Source organism: Mesoplodon densirostris, chromosome 19 (genome assembly GCF_025265405.1).
Source record: "Mesoplodon densirostris isolate mMesDen1 chromosome 19, mMesDen1 primary haplotype, whole genome shotgun sequence".
Classification (NCBI taxonomy): Eukaryota; Metazoa; Chordata; class Mammalia; order Artiodactyla; family Ziphiidae; genus Mesoplodon; species Mesoplodon densirostris.
Window position 1 is genome coordinate 10,151,902 of NC_082679.1, and position 24,379 is coordinate 10,176,280.

General features: G+C 57.3%; 1 protein-coding gene across 2 annotated transcripts; it reads right to left on the reverse strand.

Moving 5' to 3' along the window:
- Nucleotides 1–228: 228 nt before the first annotated feature.
- On the reverse strand, nucleotides 229–24,343 carry CLASRP (CLK4 associating serine/arginine rich protein). Of its 2 annotated transcripts, XM_060083829.1 has the most exons (21): nucleotides 24,084–24,343; nucleotides 23,164–23,291; nucleotides 15,633–15,730; nucleotides 14,960–15,061; nucleotides 14,652–14,731; nucleotides 12,399–12,483; nucleotides 11,112–11,260; nucleotides 10,217–10,313; nucleotides 9,126–9,204; nucleotides 8,968–9,041; nucleotides 7,666–7,707; nucleotides 6,317–6,532; nucleotides 5,914–6,201; nucleotides 4,194–4,469; nucleotides 3,834–3,873; nucleotides 3,475–3,535; nucleotides 3,173–3,231; nucleotides 3,032–3,078; nucleotides 1,195–1,277; nucleotides 665–689; nucleotides 229–382 (listed from the first exon to the last, which is right to left on the reverse strand). In XM_060083829.1, the coding sequence occupies exons 2-21, from the start codon at nucleotides 23,260–23,262 to the stop codon at nucleotides 340–342; spliced, it is 2,043 nt and encodes a 680-aa protein (XP_059939812.1). In that variant the 5' UTR covers nucleotides 23,263–23,291; nucleotides 24,084–24,343; the 3' UTR covers nucleotides 229–339. The 2 variants fall into 2 exon arrangements, with proteins under 2 accessions (XP_059939812.1, XP_059939813.1); XM_060083830.1 differs by lacking the exons at nucleotides 229–382; nucleotides 665–689; nucleotides 1,195–1,277 and having other exon boundaries at nucleotides 3,830–3,873.
- Between the last annotated feature and the right edge of the window lie 36 nt (nucleotides 24,344–24,379).

A 24,379-nucleotide genomic window follows, 5' to 3' on the forward strand; every position in this document is an offset into this window, starting at 1 on the left:
CCACACTGGGTGCTCAGTCCCTTTCCCACCGCGTCACGCCCCTGCCCTCACTGAGAGTGGCAGGAGTTCTGATTACCAAGGAGCTGCCTGTCCAATGCCCAGACGTGGGCGGGACCTCCACCTGGGCCACAGCTGAACCCACCAAGCTCCTTCCCCAGCTGGCCTTGGCTGGTGGGCGCTGGGGTTTGGGAGCCCTGCGCCAACCACACGGACGACACAGAGGCCAGGTGAAGAGAATTAAATAATGTGTGATTTTATTCCATTAGAGAGAAAACCAGCAGCATCGCAGCTTGAGCCCTCGCCCCACCCCTCATCCCTCTGCGCCCCCCATGCTCCTGCCTAATGTCGGTAATGGGGGCTTCGGGATCTGGACCTTGAGCGCCTGGAGAGAGAAGGGGAGAGAGAGGCCCCATGAGGGCTGGGCAGGAAGCAGGGAGCCCTGCTGTGTAGGCACGTGCACACATACACCGACACGCTTGGGACCACTGGGGCTTCAGTGATGGGGAAGTCAGCTGCAGAGAGGGACGTTCCCGAGGGGTGAGGCCAGGCCCTACAACTGGAGGGGACTGGAGGGGGCTGGGTCGGGACAGAGCAATCAGGGCTGGGACCTCCTGCCAAAGGGCAGCTGTGATTTCCCAGGCAGCTGGGCCAGCCTGCTTATTACCTTCGGGAAGAGCTGTATTCTCGACCTGGAAAGAAAGGACGGGTGAGAACAAAGTAAGTGCCCAGGACCAGGAGTGGGTTCCCGGGCTGCACTTCCAGTGTCTCCAGCTAAGGCAGCGCCGGCGCTTCCGGCGTGTCCACTGCTTGGACGCTACCTGTGCCCCTTGGTCCACACCCATACGCTGGGAATGAGCTTTTCTTCCAATTCCTGTAAGTCCCTTGTGACTGAAGTAATCACCGTGTGTTGTGTGTGTGACTTAAAAGTTTTAATTTATAGAAGGCTGATGTGGAAAATGTACCATGTTTTTTTTGTAACCCAGTTTGACATCTTTTTTTTTTTTTTGCGGTACGTGGGCCCAGCCGCTCCGCGGCATGTGGGATCCTCCCGGACCAGGGCACGAACCCGTGTCCCCTGCATCGGCAGGCGGACTCTCAACCACTGCGCCACCAGGGAAGCCCCTCTCTTCTTTTTTTAATGCCACAGAGCCTCCAGCCCGGCTCTCCAGACCAAGCGACCACAAGGACACTCACTGTAACGGGGGGAGGGCGAGCGGCTCTGCCGGCTGTACTGACGTTCCCATTCTTCTCTCTCCTTCTCTCGGCGTTCCCGTTCCCTGCACGGGGAAGGGGAGGCAAACCAGGGGAAGGGGTGAGCATTCGGCTCGCAATAACACTGAACTGAACTCGATGGCTGGCTGGGTCCCTGTCAGGGCAGGTGCTGCCGACAACCTAGTCCAGGTGGAAGAATAAGCCAAGGGGGCATGTCCTGCTCCTCTCCTCACCTGGAAATGAGGGCACTGAACTCAGAGAGGGGATACTGGCTGGCAGAGCCAGCATCTGAATCCCTGTCTGCCTCACGATGAAAGGCTAGCTGAAGGGCTGGAGAGTTGGATAATTTCCTGTCATACTCAGGGCACAGCCTCAGAACATAGGAACTTACATGCTAAGTGCTTAACTGGTCTTTGTCAGAATGACCAGGATTCGCAACCCCAAGGACTACATTTACTGGGTGCCTTCGTGCCTGGCTCTGATCTCACGGAATCCTCCCCACCAGCCTAAGAGCTGGGACAACTCTTAGAGATAAAACCAGCAGCATCGAGAACCACCGTTCGACAATTCCATCCCCATTCGGTGGATAAGCAAACTTAGGCTTATCTATAGGCCTAAGGCTCAGACAGGAGGAAGGCGCAAGGCTGGTGGGCGACAAGAGGCAGGGTCAGAACCCAGGTCCGACGGATACAACACCGAGTCCCTGCGCACTCTGCTCCTCCCCCCCGCTGGGAGCACATGGCAGCCTGGAAGCCCAGCACGTGGTGTGCCTGTTAATAAACAACTAGCAGCAGCAGCTCCAACCATCAAACCTCCCCACATGCCAGGAACCACACACCAGGTGCCTTAACAGGAGAATCCCATGGAGGCGGCTGCCTTATTACACCTATCTCATATAGTGACTCCTGGCTCAGAGAGATTAAGGTGCTTGTCCAAGGACCCACAGCAAGTGCGGGGTGGAACCAGAAACAAGCAACAGGTGACCCGACCCCGCGACTGACCAACTCTCCTCTTTGCCAACACCAAGCACTACCGCCTCCAGTTCTGCCCATGGGTACTGGGTGGGCTGAGGCTTTACGGGCACTAATCCCTGAGTTACCCTGTGCAGTTGGCACCAAGGACTGTTCAGACTCTGGGCCAGTGCCCACCCCAGGGCCACACAGTCAGAGAGGCAGAGCTGGGAATGAACCCCGAGTCTGTCTGACCCAGGCTCTGAGCCACTCAGCTCTGCAGGGGAAGAGTCAAGGTGAGAACTGGAGCAGAATGGGAGAGGGGAGAGGCCCTGGCTCCCACCGCGGGGCTGGCTTGCATTCAGCCATTCCGTTCGGCAAACGTTTATCGAGCACCAGTGTTCTAGGGGGGCAAAGCACACCTCAGGAACCCAGCAGCCACACCCGACTTCTTAATGGGGACACGAACAAGAATGAGTGAAGGACACAGACAGTGCACACTGGGATGCCAGGTGCAGATTAGTGCTATGAAGAAAAGCAGAGTGGGGCTGGAGGATGTCGTGTTTTGGGGTGCTACTCCACATAGGATGGTCAGGAAGGACCCTCGGGTTCAGCAAGGGAGGGAAGTGGGTGGGTATCTGGGGAACAGCAGGAAAGGTAACCCAAGCTGGAGGCTGGCGGAGCTGGGAGGAGGTCACAGTGGCCGAAGTAAGCTGGGGATGGGAAGGAGACTGGGGGACAACACGAAGGCCAGGCGAGGGCTTTCATTATTTTCATCCACCCAGAGGGATCGGCCAGGGCTCTGGATCGGAGCAGGTGGTGGGGAACGCAGGGCAACCCAGAGGCAGGTGGGAGGAAAGGGGTCTTACTTCATACGGATCTTGCGGGCCATGGCTCGAAGCTCGTCTTCCCGCTCCTACGGCAGAGATGGCAGAGATGGCACGATGGCAGTGAGGGCGGGGCCAGGCCAGCACCCCGTGTAAGCCCTGTGCCCTCACCCCAACCCGTACCTGGCGCTCATGCTCCTGCTGGATCATCTTCTCCTGAGCCGCCTTCTTATCCGCCTTGACTGTGGGGAGGGAGGGACACAGTGGCTGAGGGGTGCCCTCAAGCCCCCACCCCCAAGATGTGGAAGCTGAGCTCAGAGAGGCCAACCAGACTGCCAAGGCCCTAAACGTGGTGGCCGCAGGGCAGGTGCACACCCACTCCTCCCCAAAGGGCCTCCTATCTGGCAAAGGGCAGGGCCTCCCCACAGTCAGGCCAGAAAGAAGAGGGGCAGGGAAGCCCTGGAGGGGCAGGTGGCGGGACATACACTGCCTGTTCAGTGCCTTCTGCATCCTCAGCTTCAGCTTCTCCTGCGGCGTCAGCTTGGGCTGGGGAGGGGGAGAAGAGGCAGGAGACCGGGTGGGTGTCCCGGAGCTTCCACAACCCACCTCATCCAAGAGCCTGGGACTTGCGGGGGCATGTGTGGAGTACAGGCAGGCTGTGGAGACTGGCCACAAGGGTCTGGGAGCCCCAGTGGACAGTTGAGGAGGGGAGGGAGGCACAGATCTCAATCCCCGGGGCTGGATCTCCCGGCCCACCCGGGCCCCCCTGCAGGCCCACCGGGCCCAGCTCTCGGGCACTGCTGCTGGCGGGAATTACACGGGCGAGTTCCAAATTCTTACTGACTTTGGCAGCTCCTGTCTCTTTACCAGCGGCAGGTTCGGTCCTGGGAGGAAGAAAAACCAGCTGCCACCTTCGACCCCACGCGCCCTCAGCACTGCCCTCAGAGCAGAGAGCCAAGGCTATGGGCCCCTAACACCCCCCAGGGAGAAACCAGGTCACTCCTGGATCCTGCAGGACAGGGCCATGTCCCCCTCTGACCCCTGACCCAAGGCAAGGGCATGACTCCTCAGAGCCCCCAAGGGCAGAGCTGTGGCCGCCTCAGACCTCCCAGGACAGGACCAAGTTCCCTTCAAAAAGAGCACAGTGGAGTCACCCTGCTCACCCGAGCTCACAATCCCCTTCCCCCAGCCCTGCCCTGCTCACTTTTTCAGCTTCTCGCCCACAGCGGGGGACGCTGCCGGCCTGCCCAGCTTCTCCCTTGGGGGCGACGGCGAGTGACTGCGACTGCGACTGCGGCTACGGCTGCGGCTGCGGCTGCGGCTCTGGCTGGGGCTGCGGCTCTGGCTGGGGCTGCGGCTGCGAGTCAGGCTGCGACTTCGGGATGGGCTGAGGGACCAGCTGCTGCGGCTGCGGCTACTGCTGTGATGCCGAGGCCCCCGGCCGCCCCGCCTGTACCGGTCCCCTGAGCGGGAGCGGCTCCTGGGGGTGCGGTGAGGCACAAGAGAGGCCGTGAGGCTCCAGGGACCCCAGGTGCGCAATGCCCCACCCAGGCACTGAATCTACGAGCCTCCTCCGAGGCCCTGGGGTCCTTGTGTCTCCACTCCTCTCCCGTTACTTTCCTCAGAAATCCTCCCTGGCCTCCCTGAGTCTCTAAACAGAGACCGCCCTCTAGATACACCGGCCCTAAGATGGCTCTTCACTTCTCACTAGACACCCATTCACCCACTTCTCTGAGAGGTGACCTCTGGGAGGGCAGAACTTGGCTGGCGGCCCCCCCTTGTATGCTCACCGCCTCCTCACCTTGCCAGGTCCAGGGTCTCGCCACTAGTGGGGATGACCCCCCTGCCCCCCCCGCAAGACTGCAGCACAGACCCACAGGATCCAGTCTGGGGACGTGCAAGCCCCATCCTCTCTCTGCTCAGGACCCTCAGGCTGGCCTCAGAGGTGTGACCAGGGCCCCCCTCCGACCCCAGTCTTTCTCCTGACATCACCCTTTGTCAGGCTCCAGGGAACGACCCAGAAGCCAAATCAATGCCACACACTGATTCTGGTGGGACTGTCCTGGGTTTTTACAAAATTCAAATTTGTTGGCAATATTGAGAAAACAAGAGCTGTCCTTTAAAAATCCAACCCAACTGCTCTTGAAAAACCAGAAGACTGAGCAACACCACTCCTGCCACTGAGTGGCCAACGAGCCCAGCAGATGGGACGTGTGCTCCCGGTTCACTGGGGCCCACGCAGCCCCTCTATTTTACCTCCTAGACCTTGTAGGTAGCTGACACTGAGATCCACACAACAATGACACGGGTAATGATGCTGATGACAATGAAAGCACTCACCGAGTGCCAGGCCCTGTACTAAACACTTACGTAGAATTCACTTGTCACAACTTCATGACTCAATGAAGGGGACACTGTGACTGTATCTCTTTTACAGATGCAGAAACAGGCCCCGAGAGTTCACTAGCAGGGCCAGAATCCACACCCAGCCAGCTGCTCCGCAGTCCATGCTCTCATCCACCAGGCCATGCTGCCCCTCCACAGGCAGCCCTGATCCCCTCAGGGAAGAGGACCGGAGGGATGCTCCCGTCCCTAGGTGACTTTCCTCCTGCCCCATGTGCAGCGCTTGCCTCACGCCCCGCCTTCTCTCAAAGGGTTGCCTTGACTTTCCAGCCCCTGCCCACGGAGTGCCCCAGTCCTAAGGGTCGCCAGCTGCAAACACCTGGGGACGTCCCATGACAAGCGCAGCTCAGTCTCCCTCCCCACTGCGTCCCTGAGAAGGGAGGCTGTGCTCCAGCCCCGGCACCACACCTGGAGTGAGCACATTCCCCCCCAACCAATCCCAGGTCTCCCCTCCCAGAGCCTGGTCTCCCCAAAACTGGGCCCACGCCCAGCCCTGTCCCCACCCCCCAGGGCCCACGCACCTGCTTCTGCGCCGGGGCCCGTAACCGCCGCGCCGGGCAGGCGAACGGGAGTAGCGTTGTCTGTCTCGGGAGCCCCCACCTGAGTGCCGCCGGCCTCGGCTGCGGGATCGCGAGTAGCGCCGAGAGCGGGAGCGGGAGCGCGACCAGGACCGGGAGCGGGAGCGCGCGTGGCGGCCCGAGCGGTAGGAGCCCCCGCCGCGGCGGGAGCGGGAGCTGGAGGTGGAGCGGGAGCGGGAGCTGGAGGTCCTCGAGGCGGAAGAGGAGGAGGAGGAGGTGGAGGAACGGCGGCTGCAGGTGGGGCACGGAGGGCGGGTCAGCGCCGACCCGGGCCGTGGCCCACCGCCGTCCCGAGTCCCCCCCACGGCGGCCGGGGTGTAGGGCAGGCAGCGTGAGCGTTACCGACCGGGCGCTGGCATTACGTCCCGGTGCGGGGCCGCCTGGCTGGGGGGGCGCGGGGGGCTTCCCTGTGGCGGCCCCTGACGCAGCTGCTGCAGCTGCGGCTGCGGCCGCCTCCTCATCGCTGCCCCCAAAACTGGTGATGAACGTGATCTTCTCCTCACGGCCTGGGGTCGGGGAGCGGGAGCGGGAGCGGGACTCGGAGCTGGATTCCGAGGGCGACCTACAGAGCAGGGAGTAGGGGGCTTGAACGCCAGGCTCCGGGAGCCTGCCCACCGGCTCACAGAAGCCACCACAGGGCAACAGAAATCAGAACAGCGGAGCCCCGAGCAACGGCAGACACTGGCGAAAGGAGCAAAGCCAATGGGCAGAAAGACACCAGCTCTGCAAGGATCGGATTCCCGACCACGGAAACCTTCTCAGAACCACCAGGAAAAGGAGGAGCAGAAAACTGTACTATTAAAAAGGGATTAGGGCTTCCCTGGTGGCGTAGTGGTTGAGAGTCCGCCCGCTGATGCGGGGGGCGCGGGTTCGTGCCCCCGGCCGGGGGGATCCCGTGTGTCGCGGAGCGGCTGGGCCCGTGAGCCATGGCCGCTGAGCCTGCGCGTCCGGAGCCTGTGCCCCGCGACGGGAGAGGCCCCAGCGGTGAGAGGCCCGCATACCGCAAAAAAAATAAATAAATAAAAAGGGATGAGCACATCTGTAATGTAACAGGAAAAGATTTCCTCAACATAGATGTCAGGTCAGGTGGAAAGCAAGTTCTAAAGCGTTAACTGTGATGTAACTCCATTTTTGTGGAAAAAAAAAGTATACCTTATCCCTCATGGCGCCCACGGATTGAGCACTTACTGTGCCAGACTTTTCATCAAAAGGTGTACCTGCCTGATCTCACCTATCCTCCCAGGAGCCCCGAAGGGTCCCTCCCACACCATTCTGCAAAGCGAACTGGGGTCAGACCGAGGTCTGTCACCCTCAAAGCCTCTGTCGCAACCACTCCCACAACCAGGAGACACACGCGTGTGCAACCAGGCCCTCTGGGCCTGTTATTTCTCACTGCTTATTTCTGGGAGTTCAGATTAAAGGGACTTGACTTCTAAGTCCTGCCTTCCTGCCACGTCTGATCATTTTCCACACAAGACTACGTTACATTTAAATCAGAAAAAAATTTAAGGTTCACATTTAAAGGAAAAAGAAATCAGGAAAGCAGGCTAACACTCTAGAAAACAAAAAATGATTCAGACCCCCAGAACACATTCTCCAGTCTGTGATCTCAGGGCAGCCTACAGGGTGGGCCCCCTGCCCCTCCTCACCACCCCTGCCCTCCGTGAGGAGGACTGCTGGGCCTTGGGAACTCACCGCTTATAGGGGTCATAGGTGGGGCTGTCTCGGCGGGCGTAGCTATGAAGAGAAGAACGGGATGGGACAGGTGGGGGGGTTTGGGATTAGTGTGCACAGAAGTAAGGCCAACCCCCAACCTGGGCGCCCAAGGCCACACGCTGGGCAGTGATGAGGGGGCTGCCGGCCAGGTTATGGGCCCTGATCCCTCCTCCTACTCACCTCACATCTGTCCGAAGCCTGAACCTCAGTCCTGACCCACAATGTCCCAGACCCACCTTGACCCTGAGCAACAAGGACTTCAGCAACCTCCGACCTGGCTGGCCTCTGGACCCTAGACTAGAAGCGACCCTCTTCTCACTTCAAGTCTCTGGTTCTGCTGGGTCCTGGCTTACTAACGATGATGACGTTAAAGCTACAAGAGCTAACGCGTCTTAGAGACACACTACGCGCCAGGCACTAAGTGCTTTACTCAGTGAACTCAATCGCTCTTCCTAACAACTCTCTGACATGGGTACTGTGATTATTCATACTTCACAGCTGAGGAAACAGGCCCAGAGAGGTGAAGTTACTTGCCCAGGGCCACACAGCTCATACACGAAAGAGCCAGGATTCCAACCCAGGCCACGTGGCCGAATCCAAGCTTTTATGCACTACATTGACCTGCACCTCTACAACTCTTTAAGGAATATTTTCCAAACCGCACCTCAAACCCTGAACCCACAACAGGTCCCTTAAGCTTCACAGCAACCCTCAATGACTCCCATTAAACAGAGGAGATGTGTCAAAGAGGCATGGGTTTGCCTGGAGCCCCAGGCTGGGCTCTCCGCATCAGACTGCCGCATCCAAACCTGCCCGAGACCTCGCTGTGGGCACTGGCATAGCCCCTCTCCTGGGAGGTGATGGTGCCCCTTTTCCAAAAAGGAAACTGCAGCTCGAGACAGAAAGTCACCTGCCCAAACTCTGACAGTGAGGAAGCTGCCAAGCAGCAGAACCAGGTCAGAGTCCAGGAACAGGCCTGTGCCCCTTGACTCTGATCTCAACCCTTCCAGCCACCCCATGCCACCTTGCCACTGGCTCCCAGGGAGCATGGCAAGAGTCCCGAGTCCAGCAGGGTGAGGGGAATGGCTGGCAGGGCAGGTGTCCACACGCCCCTCACAGCCACTCCTACTCCAAACCTTCCCTATTCACTGCCCTACTAGGAGGTAACTGCCCACAAGTGGCAAGCTTGCCCCCAAAGTCTTCCTGAGCCCCGGCTCCTCCCCCAGAGCCCTGAAAGACTGGTGCTGGCAGGGTGGGGGCATGGGGCAGAACCCATCCTACCTGGGTGGGCTGATCTTGCGGCCCCTTAGCCGCTTCTCCCGGAACTCCCTTCGCTGGCGCCGGGAGCGACGGCCCTGGAGCAGGGTGGGTACGAGGCTGGTGAGCGTGTGCCTTCCACGTGGCACACACCTGCCCTGCCACCCCGGCCCAGCCCTCACCGAGTACATGGCCTTCTCCTCCTCAAGGGCCTTGGCGTGTTTGATGGCCTCTGCCTCTTCCTTGTCTTTCCGGAGCATCCTGCAGAGGGGCACGAGGGGCATGACGGAGGAGGGGCCAGGCCACAGGCAGAGTCACTGCAGGAAGTGAGGAACCCCAAGCCATGCTGGGGGTCTCGCATTCATTTTGCACTATTACTGAGCACCCACTGCATGCCAGGCGCTATTTCAGGTATTAGGGATTATTGAAAACAAACAAAAATCCCCACCCTCTTGGGCTACCATTCTGGGGAGAAGAGAGACAATGACCAAGGTCACGTAACACGGTATGTTAGATGGTGAAAGCCTCGATGGGAAAGTAAATCTCGGAAGGGGGAAGGAAGTCCAGGGAACTCGTAGAGGCTGCTGCAGCCTGCAACAGGGAGGTTGGGGAAGCCACCCAGAGAAAAGTGACAGCTGACGAGAAACCTGGGGGAGTGAGCCGAGCAGGTGCCGACAGAGCCAACGGCACACTGAGCCGCCCCGAGGTCAGGTGGGGCCTCAGGCACCGAAGGGGTAAAGAGGCCACGGAGGTTGGGCAGGGGTGTGGTGTGTGGGTAGAAGACCAGACAGGTGAGACTCTGCGGCCGTGGTGAGGAGGCTGGCTGCTCCTGAGGGAGGTGGGAGTCATGGAGGGCTCTGGGCAGAGAACGCTGTGTTCAGACTCGGGAGTACTCAGACTCCAGCTCAATACACTGTCAGATGGGGCCGGTCTATGTGATCCACACAGGTGTGGCACAGGGCAGAGGCTCAACCAACAACTGCGAGTGAATGATCCAGGGAGCGAAGCCTCTCCACTGGAGGGCGCTGTCCACCAGGCCCAGGAACCCGGGGAGTTTCCAGGAGTCCGATGGCCTCAGGTCACACAGCTGGGGCCAGCCTCCACTTCTGACAAGGCTGAAGCCGGTCACAAGTACCCACCCCACGAGCTCAGGAGCCTCTGCTCTGTGTGTAATGCCCTGGCGCAGGGCCAGGCACACAGCTGCTCAGGAAGAGGGGTAACAACACATGCCAGGTCCACAGGATGCGGAGGGGCATCAGCCCGCCGGCCTCACCTGACGAAATCGCCATCGGCCATGCCATAGGTCGTGGCCTGTTTGTTGAGATCTGCCACCTGCTCCTGGTTCAGTTCGTCCACGTCCACCTCCACATCTACACCAAAAGAAAGGCTGTCAGGGACCAAAGCCGAGCGAGAAGAAGGGGAGAAGGGGCAGTGCCCCGGGAGTTGGGGGCGGGGGTGCCCACCAGACCGCAGGCCTCTGCCAGGGAGGGAACGAGTCAGCTCATCTCGGCATCCCCAGGCTGGCACAGGGCTTGGCCAGAGGCAAGCACAACAAACGGGGGGTGGGGGCCGGGGAGGGGTGTGTGATGCGGAGGAAGTAAATGGGGGAGTGAACGGGGGACAGACAGAGGGCGGCTGAAGATCTAGGTGGGCGGGAGGCAGGGGGTTCGGGTCACAGGCATTCAGAAGCCAGAGGCTTGATGGAAGGTAGGACAGACACTTCACATATGTCTGAATAAGTCTGAATAAACAGCGGGTGGGCTGAGTGAGAAGGGGATGAGAGGTGGAGGGAAGATAGGCACTTAGGTGGAGGTGGGTGGCAGCATGGGGGATGAGGCTCTATAACTGGAGGAACACTTGTTTTCCAGAAGTGAGAGAAAGAGAAGGGGAGGGAGAAACAGAGAGGCTGACACAAGCAAGGAGGACAGACTCAGGACCTAGGTGGGGACAATATCATAGAAGCAGAGTCCTAGAAACGAGGAAGGAGAGAGACACAGAAAGGGAGGCTGGACCAGGAGGACATGAGTGAGACGGGAGGACAGCAGCGCCCTGGAGCAGGGGCGGAGAGGCGGGGCTCCTAAGCACAGGGCACCCCACAGAGGGGGAGGGACGAGACACGAAAACGATGCCCAGGGACTGGGTGGGGGAGGGCAGAGAGGGGACCCCACCGATGTCGGGGATGACCTCATCTTCGTCCGAGTTGCTCTCCTCCTCGGCCGGTGACTCCTCCTCCTCCGGCTTCTCTGCCACCTTCTCCACCTCGGCCACCGTGCTATCTTCATAGGTGTAGCCAATGGAAGCCTTCTTCTCCGCCAGCCTGGGACAGGGGAGCCATGAGCCAGGGAGGCGCGGGGCGGGGGCGGAGACTATGGGCAGGATGCAGCCCAGGCCAAGCCTCGAGGGCCCGCACACCGCGCTGCCCGCACGCCGCCCTCCCAAGTTCCAGGGCAGCTCAGCGCCCTTGCCTGCAGACTCTCCCTCAGCCTAGAACCCTCTGTGGCCACCTCCCACCAGCTCTTCCCTCCTCCTCCAGCTCCAATGCACCATCCTCCAGGAAGTCCTCCCTCAGGCAGGGTCAAGCACCGTCCTCAGATCCCCAGCCCCACTCCCACTGGATCTGCCTCCCCCTGCCCCAGACTATGAGTCCTGCAAGGGCAGGCCCGAGTTATCCTGGGTAACAGCACGGCCCAGCTGGGTCCAGAATGGCGCAGGGGCCTAGTGCGCGTCTGCTGCTGAATTTAGTCAACATTCCCTGACGCCGTCCCAGTGCCAGCCTCGTCCTGAACGGGGGTCAGGGATAAGGATCAGAGTCATCAAGAAGCTCCTGCCACACCGTGAGAACCCTTCAGGTGGAGGGAAGCAGCAAGCGCTGAGGATCGCAGCGGGGGAACTGCTCAGCAGCAGGTGGTACGGAGGCAGGGCTCCAGGACCGCTGGGAACGAGTGGAGCAGCGGCTGTCCTGGCGAAGGGGGCCGCTCCTCAAGGGACACAGCCTGGAGAGGTCCCTCTCCAGAGCGACATCAGCCGCTGCTGACCACAAGCTTACTGCACGGCAGCAGAAGACAAGCACTTCACAAGCTCCATCTCCTGTAGTCCCGGAAGGTCCAGGCAGGGGGCACTGCTGCCAGCCCCTCACAGGGGAGCACGCCAAGGCTCGGAGGGAAGTCCTCACGGGCAGGATTCAAACCCAGGCCTGTCCAGCCCAGGGCCTGCTCTAACTCACCTCCTACCATCCCATGGGTTGCAAACGCAGTGTAGAGGTTAGTCAGCAAACCCTGCCCGTCCAGCTGCTGCTTCCTCCTCTAAACATTGATCAGTCGAGAGCCTACCCTGTGCCCACCACCAGCCCTGGCTCTGGGGAGCCCAAGGTGGACAGGATGGACGAGGCTGTGCCCTGTGGGGCTCACAGTCCGCCTGCCTCCCTCAAGCCCACGGTGCCCCAGACCCCGACTCACTTCTTCTTCTCATCCTCACTGGGTCTCTGGAGGCCTCCGTACAGCTCGTCAATGTAGATCTGGTACAGGCACTGCTCCTCTGAGACTGGGGCAAGGCAAGAGGCACGTGGGTCAGAGGGGGCTGGGGACACTGGGAATTCAGGGGGGACACAAGAACGCAGTGGGGGCGGGTAGGAGGGCAGGTGTGACCCAAGCACAGCCGGGGGCAGAGCCACGGATTCCCAGATAATCACACCATGTGTGGTGAGGACACAGCAGCTGCAGGAGGGCACTGGTGACACCGACTCGCCATGCAACCCTGATCAAGGAACTGAGCCACTCTGTGCCTCGGTTTCCTTCTCTGTAAAATGGGACCACTGGCAGAACGAGCGCGTTGTATTCCGGCGCTGCTACTGTTACCACTGTTAGGAAGGTCTTCAGCTGGACCCTTCAGAACGACAAAGCTATCCTGAGCACTGGACGTCAGTCACTGGACCCCATGGGCCACTCCACTCTGTGCCTCTGTGGGCCAGTTTAAATTAAGCGCGGTTAACCTGGGCTCTCGTTCATCCACAACACGCAACTCGAGGAGCTCAGCAACGTACTGGAGCCTCCCCGGGTCTTCCTGCAGTGAGACGTGCCCGAGTCCCGGTGGGACCCTGGGCAAGTCCCCTTGCCTCGGTGGGCCTCAGCTCTTCTATCTGTAAAGCGAGGTGCGTGGGCCGGGCGAGCCCAGGCGTGCCACGGTACAGCCCTCCCCGCAGCCTCCGCGGTTCTGCTGGTAGTCCACAAAGCCCCGCTGACCTGCCTCACGTGAGCTCCAGCCACGCCAGCCCTCCCTGTCTCCCCAGGCCACCTGCCCCCTTCCCCCACAGGGCTGTCCTCGTGGCCCTGAGTCCGGCGGCCTCTCCTCACTGGGGGAATCTTGCCCACCCTTCCCTGAGCCAGCCTCGGCCAAGCACCTCAAAACAGCACACATCTGTTGCGACGGCACCTTAGCTTGTGACTACCACCTGCTTTCGTGATTACGTGGCTCCCCCACTAGACCCCTGCTCCCAGAAGAGTGCCTGACACACCACAGGCGCTCAGAAACTGCGGGAATGAATGAATGAATACAGAGTCAGAACTGAGGGAAACCCTGGCTCCATCACCAAGAATCTATGTAGCCTGCGGGGAAGGCAAAAACAACAGCGGCATCGATGCCGCATTCCCCCTGATTCTAAGGCCTCAGTGATTGCGAAAATTTGACAATCTCTGATTTTAGAGATGCTAAAACACCTATTTTAGAAACAAAGATATACGGGGACAGTGAACCCACAGGGAGGGCTGACTGCCAGGCGCGGTGCAGGGCCTTATGCACTCCTCACCGAGCCCTCACAACCACCCCAAGGGACAGAATCCACCTTTATCACCCTTCTCCAGGAGGAAACTGACACCGGCCAGGCTAAGGGACGAGTGTGTGGCCCTTAGTTTCACAGGGAGATCCTGGGAGTGGGGGGGGCATCTCAAAGTGCTTCTCAGGAGGCGAGCTGAAGTTCAGAGCTGTCCAGCAGGAGGCCGCAGTGGTTAAGGGCAGGCTGAGAACCCCACTCCTTGGACGTGGTGTCCCCCGCCAACCACTGAGCCTCGATGTCCTCATCTGTAAAATGGGGGCATCACCCCTACCTTGCTGGGAGGTTATGCAGATGTACTGAGATAACAGAGATGAAAAACTCTTAAGTTTTTCAGGGTCTGAACCGCCACAAGCCCAGAGAGGGGAAAAGTCTCTAAGCCTGTTTTCTCATTTGTGAAGTGTTAACGGTGATGGCTTGGGAAAAGAACACTGGACATATATGAACGCTTGGCAAACTGTCAAACTCTGTCTAAATATTCATTTAAAACAAGGAGAAATTTCCTTTCCAGAGCTAACATTCTGACCCATGCAGGCAAGGGAAATACGCAGAGGAAAATAATGTATTCTTGCTATTTTCACCAATGTTTTAGGAAAAAAGGCCACAGAGTTAGAGGGCATGGGATGTGGAAGTGACTGTGGTAGGACCATCTAGTTCACCAGACATCTCCTGTACCAATTCCAGAGACAGAGGGCCCCAAGAGAGAAAGGGATGTGAACAGAGCAGGTCCATGACAGAGATGGGACCAAAACCCAGGGCCCCTTAGTAGAAAGGCCTGGGATAACTTTTCTTGCCAACCTTGTTGAGGTCTTCCGGTCTCCAGGGAGACCCTCCGCCCCTCCCGCCAAAAAAACCCACTCCCCCGCCGTCCCAGGTCACTTACTGCCAGCAAAGTCGTTCTGCACCAGGCCTCGGTAGCGCTCATAGTTACATTTCCGCTCGTCCGACTCCTGTTCTGGGGAGCTTTGGGGGAGGTCAAGGTCTTGAGACCACAGGGAGAGGGTAGACCCCTATCCCAAGCCAGCAGGAAGGGGGATGAGGGGCCTGGCTCAGTCTGACGGGTTGGGGGGCCTCCCCACGTGCACACCTCCTTCCTTCCCAGGACGGTGACAGGCAGGCCAGGGCTCAGGAAGGAAGAGGTGCTGCTGGGCAGGACTCCCTGCCTGGCAACCCCTGGGGGAGGCAGCTTACATGGTGGTGAGCAGAGGCGGGGTGTAGTCAGGGATGTGGTCCAGGTGGGCACGGACATCGAAGCGGTCAATCATGTTGTTGGTGTCCCCCTGCCAGGGCATCCTGAAGTGGGGAGCAGGGCAGCAAGGAGCCTAGGGTCCCCACTGCCCAGGACACAAAATGCCTGCTCCCTGCCACCTCACACTTGGGAGTCTGGCCCCCAGCCCCTCTGATCCCCATGCCAGCCCCACCCTCACCCCCCACCTCTCAGTCCTTTATGCCACCAACCCCCCCACCAAATGTACATTCAGGCTCCTGACATGAATAGGGCCCTGGGGAAACTGGGGCCCTGTTTTTCAGAACCAAGCAAGAGTGGAGACCTCGAACCAGGTCCTAGGGGCCACCTTTATAAGCCCAGTCACCCCAAAACACCCCCTCTGGCAACCTACTCTCTGCTGCATCTGGGCCTCTGGCCCCGGCCCCACCCATTCCCCTCCAAGTCTTCCTCCACCCACTACACCACGGGGCCTTTATCCCAACCGCTGCCGTACAGCCTTAGCTAGTGACCTTCACCTTCCCAAGCAGGCCAAAGCTTCCCTCCCTGAGACTCCGAAGGTCTGTGTCCTACCCCAGGTCCCTTTGGACCCCCAACCCTCAGTCACAGACACTACCCTACCCCCAGACCCAGTCTTACATGTTAACGGGGCTCTCGGCGGCCAGGGCAACTGCAGAATCCAGGTGCACCTTGCAAGCTCGACCGTGCACCTGCAGGAACTGGGCTGGGTCCTTCTTCTGCAGGGAAGGACAAGATGGAGGTCACCACCCAACGGAGCCCCAAACCTTGCCACTCACACACAACCAAGTTAGCAGCAGGCTCAGCTCTGAGGCCAAGAGGCCCTACTTCAGAGGTGAAAGAACCTACACAAGGCTGACAGCACTAACGGGGGCCACCTAACCCCTGGGGACAGGGGAAGGGTTTCCTCTCGAGATGAAAGCAAGAGGCTCTGAGCTCTGGCCCCACCTTCTACACAGCCAGTACCAAGACCCACCTCCCTAAAATACTCCCCCCAACTCTTCACCCCACCCCCACCCCAAGGCCACTCATTCAGAGGCAGGTGTGAGCACTTTGGCCAGGACCAGCCTCTAAGACACCAGGACTGCATACACTCATGAAAAGACAATCAGTGTCACTATTCACCAGAGACACAGCAATCAGAACTACAAGACACCACCTCACACTAAGATGGCTGAAGTTGAAAGGACATATGATAGCAAGTAATACTGACAAGAATATGCAGAAATCAGGTTCTTCAAAAAGTTAGACAAAGAACTGCCATATGACACCCAGCAATTCCACTCCTAGGTATATATACCTGAAAAAACTAAAAACAGATACTCAAATACTTGTACACAAAAGTTCACAGCAGCACTAGGCACAACAGCCAAAAAGTGGAAACAATCCAAATGTCCATCAATGCAAGACAGATAAACAAAACACGGCATCTCCAGACAATGGAATATTGTTTGGAAGTAAGAAGGAATGGAGTACTGATCTACACCACCACATGGATGAGCCCTGAAAACACTACACTAAGCGAAACACGTCAGTCACAAAAGGCCACATGTTGTATGATTCCATTTACGTGAAATGTGCAAAACAGGCGAATCCATAGAGACAGAATGCAGACTGGTGGCCACCCAAAGCTGAGGGGCGCGGGGAACTGACTGCTAATGGGTATGGGGCTTCTTTTGGGGGTTATGAAAATGTTCTAAAATTACATTGTGGAAATGGTTGCACAACCCTGTGAATTGTACAGTATGTGAATTATATCTCAATAAAGTTGTTTTAAAGAAAAAAGGCACCTAGAGGGAGAATGGCCCCTGAGCCGCTGCCACCACCTGATATTACACCTTACACTCACTTATCGCGTCAGGCCTGAGGCCTCCTGTGGGGAGTCACGATTCTAAGCCACCAGAACTGAGTCAGGAAAGGATAAAATCTAGCAGCAGCAGCTCCCACCACTGAGCTTCCCGAGCGCCGGGCCCTGGCTGAGCTGCAGCCCCTGCCACGTCAGAGGAACCCACAGGAGCCACGAGCCGGGCTGCTGGTGCTCCCCACTAAACCCTGGCCAAGCTCCCAGCACCACCTCCCCAGAGCCCAACCCCTTCCCATCCCGCCTCCCCCCTCCCCCACAGCCCTGCCACCTTCCCCAACCACTCAGCGGCCTCCTGGCCTCCTCCCCACTCCCTGCTACCACCCTTGCCCTCTGCAGCCCATTTTCCGCCAGGCAGCCTGAGGGGTTCTGCTAAAACCTATTAGGCCACGTCCGCCTGCTCAGAGCCTCGCCGCTCCGGCCTGGCCCTCTCTGACTTCTCTCCCCCACCTCTGCTCCAGGCGGCCGGCCTCCAGCACACTCACTGCTCTGGCGCGCTTTGCCCCTCACTTATTCCCCATCTCCTTCTAGCCGCCTTCCTTATCAGCTCTGCCTAAACAGCTCCCCTGCAACCCGACTGACTCTAGCTCCTTAACCGCACCCGTCTGCTTCAGAGCACCGCCCATCACGGGTCACCTGTCTCCCACACTAGACCGCAGCTTCCACGACTCAGGATCTGTCTTGCTCACTGTTGTGTCCCCAGCGCCTAGAGCTGGGCCCGGCCCACAGCAGGCGCTCAGGAACACTGACCGAAGGAAAGAGAAGGAACCCTCACCGACAGACGAGGCCGAGCCCCTGCAGGAGAAAACCATCAGCATCAAACTCCGGAGAGCCGGCACTTCCTCCCTCTGCCTCCACCTCCGGCCCCAGCCCCCAGGCAGCAGGCGAGCAGGAGCTGAGAAGGACGCACCCCAGTGACCACAGCTACCATGGGGCTACTACCTGTCCTGCACTCACTAGGTGCCAGGCGCCAGGCCGTTCTCCCTCTCCTCTCACACCTGAAGACGCTGAGGGTGGGATACACCCGAGCCCACGGGGTCCAGCGGGGTGGTGCTGCTGGAATCCAACTCCTCATCCGGCACCTCCCCTGCCTCCCTCAGTCCCTCACCTTGGGCCACACAGTGCCCTCGGCCGTGACTGCCCCAGCCAGGTCTAAGGCCAAGAGCCCCTCACGGTCTGAGGCTGCGCCAGGCCAAATGCCCAGCTCCCACAGCCAAGACTCACGTGGGACACTGTTTGCAGGATGGACTTCGGCCTGTAGCGTGAAGCCACTGGCAATGCCAGCACCACAACAAGGAAAAAAGCATTGGGCGGCGGGTAAAAACCTGGGTCCACGGACTGCCTCTGTCGGGAGCGTCTGGAAAAGTCAAGGAACCGTACTCACAGCCAGGAGTTGGGGACTTCCCTGGTGGTCCAGCGGTTGGCACTCCACGCTCCCAATGCAGGGGGCCCAGGTTCGATCCCTGGTCGGGGAACTAGATCCCGCAGGCATGCCACAACTAAGACCCCGTGTGCCGCAACTGAACAGCCGGTGCAGCCAAATAAATAAATATTAAAATAATAATAATGATAAAAATAAAAGCCAGGTGCTGAACTAAGTGCTTTATGTACATCTCAAACTTCTCAATCATGGGAGAAAGGTGTTACTCTTACCCCCACGTCCCATGAGGAAACTGGAGCTCAGAGCAGGGAGGCTCACTTGCTCTTGATCACACCAGCCATAAACAAAACTAGGATCTGAGCCTAAATGGTCCTGACTCCAAAATCCACTCCTGTTTTTTTTTTTTTAAGTGAAAGGTACAATAGTGTTAATTATACGCACCTTGCTCTGCACCGGATCTCTAGAACTTTTCCAGCTTACAAAACCGAAACTCTATACCCAATGAACGACTACTCCCCTTTTCCCCTCCTGCAGCTCCTGGCAACAACCATATTCTGTTTCTAAGGTCTTGACTGCTTCTAAGACCTCATACACGTGGAATTTTGCGGTGTTGGTCTTTTTGTGACTGGCTGATTTCCCTAGACATAATGTCCTCAAGGTGCCTCCACGCAGTAGCATGTGACAAGAGTTCCTTTCTTTCTAAGGCTGAATAATATTCCACTGTATGTATGGACCACTTTTCTTTACCCATTCATCAGCTGATGGACATTTAGGTTGTTTCCACATCTTGGCTATGGTGAATCACACTCCAACGAACATGTACTTCTTCAAGACCCAAAATCTACTGTTAACCAATGGATCATTACATCTCCAGGATCAGAGCGGGTCAGAGGAGTTCGTGGAGTCTTTCACTCACTCATTCAACTGTTAAGCAGGCACTGACTCTAGGTGCGGATGTTGTGCTAGGGCCATGGCAGTGACTGAGACAGCCAGCCCAGCCCTCAGGGCTCACAGTCCAGTGTGGGGGACAGACCCATCCCCCAGAGTGACGACCCAGCGTGGGCGGCGCTGGGATAGGGGAGCCAGGTGATGCGTCATTTAGCCTGGGCCTTCCTGGAGAAGGAGATGCCGGAGCTGAGATCTGTTTTATTTCCCACTTTCACATCAACAGGGAATTGTTTCTTTATCCAAACCACTGATCAGAAGAAAGCTGACAAGGACAGGAGAAATGAGAGAATTAGGGTCAGCCAGGGAGAGAGAGCAGGCGCCAAGGACAGATCAGCAGAGGAACCGGCTGCCTAGACACACCTGCCCGGCCCATCACAGCGGACCTCGGCTTCTTCAACACTCGCCTCGGCTGCCTCTCTAGGCCCGAGAGCAAGGTGAGAGACCCGTGTTTGACAGCCCCATCCCCTCCTCAAAGCAGCGATCATCCACAGCTTGATGGCTGTGATCTGAATGCCGATCACGTTCACGTACGGGGACAATGGTTGCTTGTACAGGCCTGCACCACAAAGCACCCCACAGACACTGTTGTATTCTTGAAGCTCTTCCCTGTCACCCTGTCATCACCACTGTCCCAAGGGGGAAAACAAAGCTCAGGGAGCTCCCCAGCTAACAAGAACAAGAGCGTGGAGTCCCAGGCCTTCTAAGTGGCCCAATTCCAGCCTTTTTTCCTCCACACCATCCATCAACCTGGATGCTATTCCAGCTCTACTTGGTAATAACAACAACCTCAGAACCAACAAGAGCCAGCATTTACTGAGCACGTTACCCGGGGCAGGCCTGCCCTCGGTGGTCTCTGGGCCCAGTCTCACTATACTCCAACAGCCTGGGAGAGAGGTGTCCTTGTCCCCACCATTTGTGGCACACCATGAGTTGGCAACCAACATCCACTGCCCCTTCCTCGATAGTAATAAGACTCCTAACTTAACTGGCACTAGGCCACCCAGAATACAGTCTACGCCCCTTAGCCTTCCTGGCAGCTGTACGTGACCATGGCGCTACTTTCCGGCCAGGGAGGTATGAGTGGACATATCATGTGCAAACATCTAGAGACTTTCTTAACTGGCATGAGCCCCCTGGCCTCTTTTCCCTCCCTTCTACTTCCCTGCTGGATGTAATGAAAACATGATGGCTAGAGCTTGAGCAGCCCTCTTAGACCTTAAGACAACACTGGGAAGAGAAGCCACACATGGCTGAACAACAAAACGGTCCCTGAGCAGAAAGGGCCACCTCTGGGCTTTTATGTGAAAAGGAAATAAACTTCTATCTTGTCTAAGCCATTGATGCTTTAGGTCTCCGTTATTCACAGCCAAACCTGATTTTACAGGATATATCATTTCACATGCAGAAGAGGAAACCAGGCTCAGGGATACAGTCACATGCCCGGGCCACATGGTATGTAAGTGGAATAGCTGGAATTGGAACCCAGAGTCCTGTGACTCCAAACTCTTAAGGACCTGGTATGGTTTGGTATTTTGCCTCCCGGCTGTGTCACCTTGGACAAGCTGCTGCACCTTTCTGAACTTCTATTTCTGCAGTAGAAAGCCCAGGTGAAGAGCTAAGAGAGGTCCAGGGTCAGAGAGTCTGGGTTAGAATGCCAGCTCTGCCCTCTTGCTATATGATCTAGGCCATGACTCTCTGAGCCTCAGTTTGCTCATCTGTGAAATGGAAACAATAAAAAGCAAACCACCTCCCACGCTGGGGGTGACAATTTGATGAAGTGGAGACGCATGTCAAGTGCTCAGCACAGTGGTTAACACATAAATGCTCAATAGCATTAGCCGTTATTATCAGCATCACCTTTAACACAGGGATCAATACCAATCTCTCAGGCCTGCTGAAAGGACTAGAAAAAATGTGCCAAAGTAGTAGGCACGGGGTCTGGCACACCATGAACCCTTAATAAATGGCAGCTATTCATTCCTGAGCACTGATTGTGTTCTTGGTCCACTGCTGGGGCCTCAACAATAAGCAACACAGACCCAACCCCTGCCCTTGTGGTCACGTTATAGTTATTCTGACACCACTGGAGAGGGGCTCTCTCTACAGCCCAGTGGTTCCCTCCCGGGTGACAGAAGGCAACTGATGCGCTCTCAAAGATTCCTCTCCTAGGGTAATAGCAGTCCCTGTCTCATGGGTTACTGTGGGGATTCAAAGAAATCATGCATCTAAAGCTCTTTTCAGAGCCTGGTGCCTGCGAAGGACCAATTAAAATGGTAACTGCTATGTTTTATTCATCTGTTCTTTTAAACCACATTGGGCTCAAGCTTGGAATGCAAACATGACCCAAATACACCTAGTCCCCAATGGTACAAAGCTGGATATGTGTGTTAAATTCCACAAAGGGGAAGGACAGGGAGCTATGATGGCTGAGTATGGAGGATGAGGAAAGACTTCCCTGAGGATTGAGATCTGACAGATGAGCAGGAGTTAATCGAGTACAGGAAAAGCTCATGCAAAGGCCCTGTGGCTGGAGAGGGCTATATAATTTGGGGAGGTAAACTGGTTAACTCTTTATACATCTTTTTTTTTTGTTAGAAAAAGTAGCCTAGTATTGAGGAGGCCAGATGGCGTGAGCAAAGGAACAAGGCAGAAAGCAGTGTGACAAGAGTCTGGAGGGGGTGGTAAAAGCCAGAACATGTAGAGGTCTTAAAGGCTGTGTTGAGGAGCCTGGCACTAGGGAGTCACAGAGAAATTCTGAGCAAGGGAGGGACAGGGTCAGCTTCGTGCTTTAGAAAGAGCTCTCTGGCCCCTCCACCCAGGAGGGTGGATTAGAGGCGGCAGGACTGGAGGCCAGGAGACAAGGGAGGAGGCTGGGGCAGTGACGCAATGGTAAATGAAAACGTCTATAATAAATACCATCTCACCGGAGAACGGAACCTAGTACGCAAATGCCATTTCAAGCTGGGGTCTCAAGAGCAAGTAACAGTTAAATAGGTGAGAGGAGGCATTACAGGTTCAAGCCCTGTGGTGGCAGAGACGGGAAAAAGGCCAATGGAGCTACCTAAGGATGAAGCTGAGAGGCCAGACCACAAGGGCCTTTTAGATCACAAGACGCAGTGCACTCTTCTCTCCAAAAGCAACTGAAGCATCAAAGCATCAAACAGGGGAGGGAAATGGTCAGACTTCACTCAGTGAACGACGATGGCACTCCTTCGGGGTGCCAAATTAAACCTCAAGAATGCTGAGCTCGGGCTTCCCTGATGGCGCAGTGGTTAAGAATCTGCCTGCCAATGCAGGGGACACGGGTTCAAGCCCTGGTCCGGGAAGATCCCACATGCCGCGGAGCAACTAAGCCCGTGCGCCACAACTACTGAGGCCACGAGCTACAACTACTGAAGCCCGCGCGCCTAGAGACCCTGCTCCTCAACAAGAGAAGCCACCGCAGTGAGAAGACCGTGCACCGCAAAGAAGAGTAGCCCCTGCTCGCCGCAACTAGAGAAAGCCCGCGCACAGCAACGAAGACCCAGCACAGCCAAAAATAAATTAATTAATAAATAAAATAAAAAAATAAATAAATATAAATAAATAAATAAATAAATAAAATATATTTAAAAAAAAAAAAAAAAGAATGCTGAGCTCTTCTGGGCACTGCAAATACAGCAATAAGCAGGACAGACAACATCCCGGAGGTGGCCAATCTTATGTCTGGACTGCTCTGAGTGTTACAAAGACTTTCCTCCTTCCTACTAACCCCAGCTCTGTACTGAGTCCACACCAAACAGCACAGTATACTGTAATCAACAGAATGCCTCAAGTTTTTACCAATGATTACGCTCAAAAAATGGACATTCTCTTGAGGAAACTGGGCTCTGGCGTTAGCGCATTTCCAAGCCCAAATCGTACCAGTAGGACCAGGCCCCCACCCTCCAAAGAGCTCCCAGCCCAGATTCAAGGTTACTCACGATCTTTTCATAGTACTCCCGCCGCCGCTCTGCCCTCTTCTTGTAGTCGACCATCATACCTCGAAGCTTCCGCTCATGCTTCCGAGCCTCGTGCCACATCGTGGTGAGGCCAAGCCTGGGGCCTCAACCTGAGGGATAAGGAGAGGGGTGTCAAACGGGCTTTAGAAACCATATAGGCAGAATCTACGTCATCTAACAAGTTGGTGACAGAGTTGATCCTGAAGAGCAGCTTCAGGGAGGGGAAGTGAGGCTGTGGAACTGTGCTCCAGATGCTCAGGTGTATCCCAGACAACTCTGATCCAGTACCCTGGGCATTCTGAAACCGCCCCCTCGGGGGATTCTGGAGTGAGCGTCCCTGGGAAAGGGGTAGCCTGTGTTCAAGGAGCCAGAATCAAGGATGAAAGGTTCGGGAATGGAAGGAGCGAGTGCTGGAAGCAAGGTCTGGAGACAGACCTGGAGCAGCTGGGGCTGGAGCTCAAGGGAGGGGGAAGAGCTGAAAGGGCTCCCACCAGGGGCCATCTGTGGGTGTGCGTATGGGTAGCAGGGGTCCGGAGATGAAGGCAAGTGGACGAAGAGGAGAAAGATTTTACGGGAACTGAGTAGTGGTTTGGAGGGAGGGGTCGAGGGCAGGTGAAGGGCGTGGACGGAAGACGGCGACCGTTGCGGGAGGAGGGAGAGCATGGGAGAGTGCTGTTAAGGAGAGACCAGAGCGCGGCTGAGGTCTAAAGACGGAATCTAAATTGGGGGCGGGAGGGTAGGGTAGAGACTGAGGGAAGCGGAACGGGCAGACAGGACGGGGTGGATTGAGCTTCGGGGAGAGGCTGGAGGACAGAGGCAGAGCCCGATGGTTTGGACAGGGCTCGAGCACCGGGTCTGGGCCTGAGGGTTCGGGGTAAGTTTTTTTGACAAGAGGAAGGGACCTGTGGCAAGCGGCGGGGTCCGACGCGGCGAGTTCGGCCCGATGGCGGGGGCAGGGCGCGGCCTGAGGCCCAGCAGGCCGAGGGGGTGAGGAGCGGTCGGCCCTCGAGGCCGGGGCCGAGCGGAGGCTCACAACAGACCGGGGAGAGGTCGAGGCAAGGACGAAGCTGGGCTGACGTCCGCCCGAAGCCAGGAGGTCACAGCCAACTGCCTGCACTCTGCAGCTCGCCGCCGCCTCCCACTGCTGCGCTCGCGCGCGGCCCGCACCGGAAACGGAAGTGGGAGGCTGAGTGACGGG